Here is a 9,340-nt window from a genome sequence, read left to right on the forward strand (position 1 = left end):
CACTTACTTCTCGTAGCCAGCTACTAGTAGCCAACTTTACCCACTTGTCGTAATCAGCTACTAGTAGCCAGTTACTAGTAGCTTACTTTACATATCTTCAAATTTTATGCATGCCACACAGTAAAAGTTTTGCCGACACAGTAAGATCTGTGATAATTAGAAAATCTAAACACACAATTTCTCTAAAATTGAAGCTTTAACAAAACAATTTTACCGTCTTTCAATTCTGAAAATTAGGGTACTTAATTATGTTAATTACTAGGGCTTCACCTTGCATAATCAATTATCTCCAAGACACTCGGCGGACTTTACGCATGAAGAAACACTAACAAATAATTTTTTTTCACACTTCCATGTTACGGTTAATTGGAAGTTGCAATAAAATACATCGTATTATTTTTAAAAACTATTTAAATATGTCTTTTTATAGAGCTAGAATTATGTTCGCCCTGTAAGTCAAACATAACATCGTACGAAAGTCATTTAATTGATGTAAATAACCTGCTGAAAATTTTCAACATGTTCAAGGAACTTTTAAAATTTTTTTTACTGTTCTAAAGTTTCTTTCTTTAAATGCGGTAACTTGATAAAGAAAACTGACAAATAATCACGGCCAATCTCCTATCAAAAATGTTAAGTAATCGACTGTATCGGTCAGAATTTCCTCTGCATTCAGAACGTGATTTTACTTTTATCAATATGTACGACCATATCATTTGTATAACGAATAAACGAATTTTAAATAAGTGTGTGCAAGTATTCTTTTGTACTTATAATACATAGTGATTCAGTTGCGAATTTGATCGCGAAAATACCGCAAAAGTTTAGTGTTTCGCGTAAACTCCGCAACACAGTAAGATTTCAAATGATGGAGAACCCTGCATGTCTAATGATGTTTCTTTCTAAATCCATTGTCTGATGCTCATTAGTCTTATAGTTGGTTGACTTTTCAGCCTCACTTTGAATCTTTGAATTGGATGACCAGACTTCTTTTTCCCTTTTTAAACTAAGCAAAAATTGTTTTAAGTACTATGTCAAGCTACGTTTAAGTTCTGTAACTGGATGAATGCCTCCCTACACACATCACATTTACGAGGGTGATTCAAAAAATACGTAGACAATGCTTCTCATCGTCATATGATTATTACAAGATTATAGATCAACACATTTTCGTAAACATAAACATTTATTTTGTCGAAGTGTGAAGTTTCATTCCATTTGATTAAACAGAACTCACGTCAGCCAAAATTAAAAGCAACATGTTTTGTTACCACGTTGCACGGTTAACCAATATTGTAACGTCAAAAACAACGCTGAGAAAGTTTGTCAAAAGTATACACATTTTGTTATTTCAAACATGGTTTGTTGCGTCTTCTCCATTCAAAACACATATCCACAATACTTAACACCTGGTTTGCTAACAATTGTACAAATATAGCTTGAATTAGAATGTTATTGTTTTCAAATTCTTTGATTTACCATGCAACTTTATTATTTATGCAACATTGAAGCACACATCACGTTCAATGACGTTCTTACTCTTTTGACAATAATTTTAACTTTAACCTGTTTCTTTGCAGACAATCCATCGTCCAATTCAAACTCGCTACCACTCAAAAATTGTACAACTTATTCAAATACACAGATTTTTTGTTCATACAGATCCTGATTTATAAGGATTTAATAAACTTGTAGAAAAAGTTTCCCGAATGTAAAGTCTAATTTTAAAGCTACTTGCTGCTCCGTGACGTCTCCAACGTCATGGTTTTTTTGCCTTTTTTAATCAAGTCCATATGTATTTAGAAGCTGATATCTTTTAAATGGAACGAGATATTACATAACCTGATTTCATTTTAATTAATACAGTAATACTTTATTTAAAAATGTAAATTTTATTTCGTTTCAGCTCCATTTATTAGAGGTATAGCTGTAAATACTAAGAAGTGAAAATAAGAAAATTCCTCAATTTTGACGGTGCTCCGTGACCCCATTTTTGCTGTTCTAAATCCTTGGTAATTTTCATAAATATGAGGATACATTCTAATTTTTTTACTCAAATTATTCAAATTTGTTTTTAAAATATGTGTACGAAATTTGGATATAATATGATGTTAAATAAAAAAGTTAAGACGAAAGTCTATGAACTTTTTGAATGACCCTCGTATACAGATTGTCCTCATATGAGTCTGTAAGTTCTGCGATAGGATGAATGACTTCCCACACACACATCACATTTATAAGGCTTATCACCAGTATGTATCCTCATTTGACTCTGTAAGTTCTGTGAGAAGCTGAATGCTTTCCCACACACATCACATTTATAAGGTTTATCACCAGTATGTGTCCTCATGTGTTTCTGTAAGTGTTGTGACTGACTGAATGCTTTCCCACACACATCACATTTATAAGGTTTATCACCAGTATGTGTCCTCATGTGTTTCTGTAAGTGGTGTGACTGACTGAATGCTTTCCCACACACATCACATTTATAAGGTTTATCACCAGTATGTGTCCTAATGTGTTTCTGTAAGTGTTGTGACTGACTGAATGCTTTCCCACACACATCACATTTATAAAGTTTATCACCAGTATGTGTCCTCATGTGTTTCTGTAAGTGTTGTGACTGACTGAATGCTTTCCCACACACATCACATTTATACGGCTTATCACCAGTATGTGTCCTCATGTGTGCCTGTAAGTGACATGATTGGCTGAATGCCTTCCCACACACATCACATTTATAAGGTTTATCACCTGTATGTGTCTTCATGTGCCTCTGTAAACTATTTAATCCGAGTGAATGATTTCCCACACATGTCACATATATAAGGTTTATCACCTGTATGTGTCCTCATGTGATCCTGTAGGTGATTTGTCTGTTTATATGCCTTCCCGCAAACATCACATTTATAAGGTTTTTCACCAGTATGTGTTCTCATGTGCATCTGTAGTTTTCCTGGCCAGTTGAATGCCTTTCCACACATATCACATTTATAAGGTTTGTCTGCAGCCTCAGTTTGAATCTTCGAATTGGATGACCAGACTTCTTTTTCCCTCTGTAAATTAAGCAAAAATTGTTTTAAGTACTTTGTCAAGCTACGTTTTTTGATCAAATAAATGAGTCCCATTTCAAACAATATTTTACTTTCCTTTTTTTCTGTTTTCTTTCTCTTTTTTCCACTATACAGGTGAATGCATGTAATACATGTTCAAAATGTTTTTTTAAAATACTTTCAAAACAATTAAATTAATTTTATTCTAAATATATTGCTTAAGGTAGGATTCTTCTCACATTTCTTGTATTTAAAAATTAATGAAATTTTCACAGAATCAAGAGGACAATATCACTAAGTGATGGTATTAGTGAGATTAAATTTGACCGTTTAATATTAGAGGCAAGGTCGGGTCAAGGTCATTACTTTTTTCCTGGACATTAAGAATAAAAAAACTACTGTTTCCAGTTATGTGATCCTTACTTGTAATTCAACAGATTGAATGTTTTTCTTTTTACATAAAAAGATACTACCATTTAGGGCCTATAAGATGATATTACCAAATTGACATGGATGATTTAAATAAAATGGATATTTGCTATTCCGAATTTCCTCTACTTTTCTTAAATTTTTACGATTTATTAGTTATTTTTATATGCTTCCTATGTTTAACTTTTTCCAATTTTCACATATAGTAAAGTTGTCACATAAAGGCACAAAATGATACAAAAACTAAAAGTTTTGATCGTTTACTAAGAGGGAAAAAACACTTTTTACTTTTTTTGGCTCAAATCTGTACTTAGATTTGAAGCATTTAAAAGCCAACATAGTTCTAGTATGTGGGAAAAATCTTATTTATTTGATATATTTTGACACTTTAGTCCCTTATTATTAATTTAACTTACATTTGAAAATTTCGTCTTGTCTTTGATTGCATAAAAATCATAACTTAATTCAATGTTCTATAATAATTTTTAGAGGCAGACAAGAAGATATTTTCATACGCCACCATTCCGCCAAAAATATAGTCCCTGCAAGTTTTCAAACGCAGTTTACCATTTCTATCTAAAGTTGTGTAATTGTGATGAGGAAAGAAGAATATGGTCTTTTAAATCTCCTACATCTAAATATATAAGACATATCAACAAATGTACTTTGAATGTTCTATCTAGTCAGAAACCAGAGAAGAATCCCACCTTAAAACAAAATCTTAATTTTGAAAATAATGATAAAAAAAGTAGAAAAACAAGAGGCCCACGGGCCTTATAGGTCACCTGAGTATCGTGTAACAACTTTCAAACAATTAAAATTGGTTGGTGTTTTACCCCAGAGGCCATTAATTTCACAATTCACAGTTTTGAAAGAGGCACCATTGCTTCTCATAATTATAAACTTAGCATGCTTACTCTATTTACTTAATACCCAGAGGTAGATCAGAGTAACAAAGGGAAAATGCACTTTCAATAAAAAATAACCATTTTGCTAGATGCACCTTTTTTCATCATAAAAATATAAATAAATATATAAATTCACAATTTTGGAAGAGGCACTCCTTCTTATCATAACCATGTGCTTATTTAGTTTATTTAATACCCAGAAGCAGAGAAGAATATTTTCAAAGAATAAATTCCTTTTCACCATATGATCAATAGAGCCCCGCCCTCACACCAGAACCCCTGACCCTGTTGCCATAAAATTAAAATTTTTGGCAGAGGCACTCTTGCTCAACATTACTATGTACTTAGTTTACTTAATACCCAAGAGCAGAGAAGATTTTCAAAGAAATAATCCATTTTCACTATATAATCAATAGATACATATCTGAGGCTTTTTACTTACATCTGTGTTGATGTGTCTTTCTAAACTTCCAGTTTGATCTTCATCTGAACAATAGTTCTGTAATTTTTCAGTATCGTTCTGAATATTTGAATGGGGTTCAAAATCGCTCCTCTCCTTCTGCAAATATGACAAAGAAATCAGTTTCGTTGCTCTATAGAACAGGGCACTGCTCTGATCATATTTAATGTAATGATAAAAAGTTGAACACATAAATATTTATTTTAAGAATCTATTTAAGAACTCCTTTGACCTTGTGAATTTTTAAAATCGAATCTTCTTAATTTTGATTGAAAAAAAACCTTGGTGACCTTTTATCTATTAAACATTACGTAATTTTTTCTCTAATCAATGCTTGATGACATGATATATGATCTTATGTTTCTCTGCAGAACAAACTAGAGGTACTGTGAGCAATGAGCTCACTAAAAAATACCCCCTGCCTCCCATATGAATATAATGGCATTGTCCAGGTTTTGTTATGAGAAACCCAAAAGTGTCAGATCAAAAAGTAAAATAGGAGATGGACAATGGCAATATGTAATCAAGATTCTTTGAAAGTCTCATCTAATTTTATTCAGTGGTATGACAGGAGTTGTGGATAAAAGATGGGTACCTCAAAGCGTTACAGACGGATGGACTAACAGACATCGCGATTACAGTATACCCTCCCACTTTTCAAGCAGGGGGTATAAGTAGAATTTCGACAGCAGTTGCATGCTATAGAAAGATGCAAGATGTTTCGGCATCGCGACCGTTCAGCACTTCATTGCAATGACGTTTCGGCACCGCGACGTTTTGGCCCTTTAATTGACGTTTCAGCACCTCGATTTTTTTAAAGAAGAAAATAAATTGTATATTTCTAAGCCTGTATTTGTTATTATTTGTAAATCATTTTTATTATAAGGTAAATTATTGGTTTAACATTAAATATATTAATAAAGTGCCACGCCACAGCATGATACGCCCGTCAAATATTGTTCAATAATCATAAATTCGTTGGGGTGCAAGAAAATAAGTATCCTTGATGAACAGATTGACAAAGATTTCAATGATCTAATTTCCATTTCTTATCATGTTTAAAATACTGTACATACATCTCTTAGAGACTTACAGTGTAGGGATTATTTATAACAAACAATACATCATATAAAATTTTCTAAACTGGCTGTATTAGAGCTTAACAAATATCCATTTGCAGCTTTAAATTGTTTATTGCATATTTTATGAAATTATGGAAATGCTACAGTCTAATAAAACAAGAGGCCCAAGGGCCTTGAATCGCTCTTCTGATAAATTGTACAATCTATCACTTCTATTTGAAGCCTCTAACCCTAAGTATCCTAAGACCCAAGTTGCATCAACTGACAAAGTTTGATGATTCTTAGTCAATTAGGACTGAATTTTTTAATAATAAAGCCATAAAAAACCATAAGTACATCACAGTGACCTATATTAATATTGAAGTTTTCTGAGGACTCAAGATGCATTAATAAACAAAGATTGAAGATTCTAAGCCAATTAGTATTTGAGATATTTAAAAGTAGGTCACCATGACCTACTTTTTTGTCTACATTCTTTGAAAACCCAAGATACATCAACTGACAAAGTTTGATGATTCTAAGCCAATACGTCCTTGAGATATTCAAAAGTAGGTCATCATGACCTACTTTTTGGTCGACATTCTCTAAAAACCAAAGATGCATCAACAAACAAAACTAGATGCTGTCATGAGACAGTAATACCCGCACTAAGGTGTTTGCCTCTAAATGCACACTTCTTCATATTGGGCTTTACCAAGGAAAAAGTCAATATTATACAGCTATTGACTGGGTATGAGGGCAACATATGATTTGTTGGACCTGAAGGTGAAAATGTTGCCCGAGGCCGCAGGCCAAGGGCAACATTTTCATCTTCAGGTCCAACAAATCATATGTTGCCCGAATCCCAGTATATAACTGTTTTGTTATACCCTTCACTGTTCACTTAAGATTGATCAATTTTATCAATACACACTATACTATAAATTATTTTATATGGAAAATTATGGCTTCGTCAGTGAATATAAAACATCAAGCTGAGAAAGAACAAAATCAATTATAAATCTATTATATCACAAAAATTATTTATCACAAAACATACTCTTCCCTTCTACCTTACCTTGCTGTTAGCAACAACTCTTAATAGCTCTTAACTTCGGCTATTTTCGCGTCGCCGATATTGAACGATGATTATTAATTGTGACGTAACAGACAAGTGACGTTGCGGTCTAACAATTCTTATGTAAGACCGGTCAATAGTGAAATTGTTAGACCGACGTAATAAACATTCTTTTGTTGGACTTTTTATTAGTAATAAATATATAGAAGGATATTTATAAGGGTATAACAAAATTCAATAATTTACATAATACATGTATTCATCAAATTGAGCATAATATGCTCAGGTGACCATGTAGCTGCAGATCTGCAGCGTTATGGTTTTATATATTTGTCTTTGACTATAATGCTACAGATCCCCATATGCAAAAAAGGTGCAATTTACGGCGCAATAATAATACGGGGTGGGTGGGTGGGGGGGGGGGGTGTATACATTTTTGGCACATACTGTATTACTGTATAAGTGGAAATTTTAGCGAAACGCAAATTGAGCGATTTCTACCAAAAATCTGGTATTTTATTTTTAGCGAGAAGTAATTTTAGCGATTTTAAAATGCTAATTCAAGAAGCTTTTACAAATAATAAGCAATTAATTTTCTGCGGTATTCAATTTTAGCGATGTCAGCACCCTCGCTAATAATGCCAAAATTAAATCCTCGCTAAAAATTGTACTTGTACGGTAATTGGAACTTTTAAAATCTATTTTCTAATATAGATTAACAAAAAATAATATATTATTCAAATTATTGTAAAGCGTTTTTGATGAATTTTTCAAAATGTGCAAAGTTTATTTATATTTGATTAGGCAGAAACTTCTTGAATGCTGCCATATACACAATCAATTTAGTCAACCCCCACCCCTCTCCCATCAACACACACACACAAACACACCTTATTTGCCTGTTTTTGGAAATAGGCCTAGATGGCAAAGTTAAAATAAAACATCTTTTGTAAATGATAATTTTCAATTTGTTCTTGCACTATACACGTATCTGAACACCTGCATCACATTGGGCTTGCGTCACGTACCCAACTTATGTACTAGTTTTACCATTGGCATTATCATTTTAGATTTCACTGCACGTGCAGTAGGCTACTAGTGTGCATCATTGCATATATGTCAGTAGGAATTATTTCATTTTGTGTTTTAACTGGATTATATTTCATGAAGATGACAGGGCCTAAATAATGACAATCGGTAAGTACAAGTTTTGGTATAGATTTGGGTAAAATAGTCTGAAATGCAAACGGTTAGGTTCAAGTTTAAAGGATCAAAGGTCATCCGATGCTACAATAGACGAATTTCACATTCTGAAGAGTTATCCCCCGTTATCAACATTACATTCAGTTACAAGATCCAGAATTTTTTTTCTGGGAGAGAGGGGGGGTGTTGGTTCCAGACCGGAATTTCCTGAGAAGCAAAAAAAAAAAAAAAGAAGCTATGGTTGGGTCTGTTTTCTAGGGTGGAGGGACACTTAGGGCATCCAAAGTCATTTTTATTTCCTCCAGTATATATTATAGTCCTGCAAATTCCGGGGGGTGGGGGTGGGGGGCGGGGTGGGGTTGAGGGGGCGATCTCCCAATCCACTTTCCTGTCCCTGTAATGACATATGATCATGTGACTCCTAAATAGTAGGAAACTTTTTCCATTTGACTATACATAATTTTGTTACTTGTGTTATTATGTTATGTAAATTTAATGGTATAAAGGTTTTGAACCCCTAGAGGTTACCCCCACTCTCCTAATGAGCTGGACATGTTCACAATATGACTGCATCAAATTAAATAAAAGTGCATCAATGATAAGATTACTTGACATTTTATTCATGAATTTGTGTCAACCTATCTTCCTAGAATTAGGAATAAAAATCATTCAGAGATGGACCACATTAAACTACATGTATTTGTATAAACATTTTTTTAATGTAAAACAAGTAGTAGTTTGCATACATGAACAAACAGGGGTCTGGGAAGGGGTGAGGGGAAGGATCGAGTTAATATTTCTTTACGTCTTAATGGTTGAAAACTCCTAAAATGAATGTTGACCTCAAATCTAATTTGTCCTCATTATTTTTCAAGTGGTGGTGTCTCCATATGAGTGAAAAATTCTTGAGAGGGATGTTTAACAACAAACAAAATGACTTAAAAACACAATATTGATTTGCGTTAAGAAATATGCAGGGGATTTTTTCCATCATAAATCTTCTTCTCAAGAACAGTAAGGGCATTATTGTCCCCCATTTTGGAGAAAGGGAGGGGGATATTAAATCTCATTTGTCTGTCAGTCTGTCCATCTTATTGACAGCTAGTATGTGCATCTGTCACAATAAATTTTACCTTGGTCATAACTTT

General features: G+C 33.2%; 1 protein-coding gene across 1 annotated transcript; it reads right to left on the bottom strand.

Moving 5' to 3' along the window:
- Positions 1 to 2,101: 2,101 nt before the first annotated feature.
- Positions 2,102 to 5,071, bottom strand: LOC134238938 (zinc finger protein 233-like). Its single transcript, XM_062721056.1, has 2 exons — positions 4,833 to 5,071; positions 2,102 to 3,056 (listed from the first exon to the last, which is right to left on the bottom strand). The coding sequence occupies exon 2, from the start codon at positions 2,768 to 2,770 to the stop codon at positions 2,177 to 2,179; it is 594 nt and encodes a 197-aa protein (XP_062577040.1). The 5' UTR covers positions 2,771 to 3,056; positions 4,833 to 5,071; the 3' UTR covers positions 2,102 to 2,176.
- Positions 5,072 to 9,340: the final 4,269 nt, after the last annotated feature.

The sequence above is a fragment of the Saccostrea cucullata genome, unplaced genomic scaffold (assembly GCF_032062105.1).
Source record: "Saccostrea cucullata isolate Sc308-1 unplaced genomic scaffold, CSIRO_AGI_Scuc_v1 ctg3128, whole genome shotgun sequence".
Taxonomy (NCBI): Eukaryota; Metazoa; Mollusca; class Bivalvia; order Ostreida; family Ostreidae; genus Saccostrea; species Saccostrea cuccullata.

Bases quoted from the DNA above. Each gene is read 5' to 3' on its own strand.
- LOC134238938 (XM_062721056.1), bottom strand. From the start codon at position 2,770: ATGAAGACACATACAGGTGATAAACCTTATAAATGTGATGTGTGTGGG.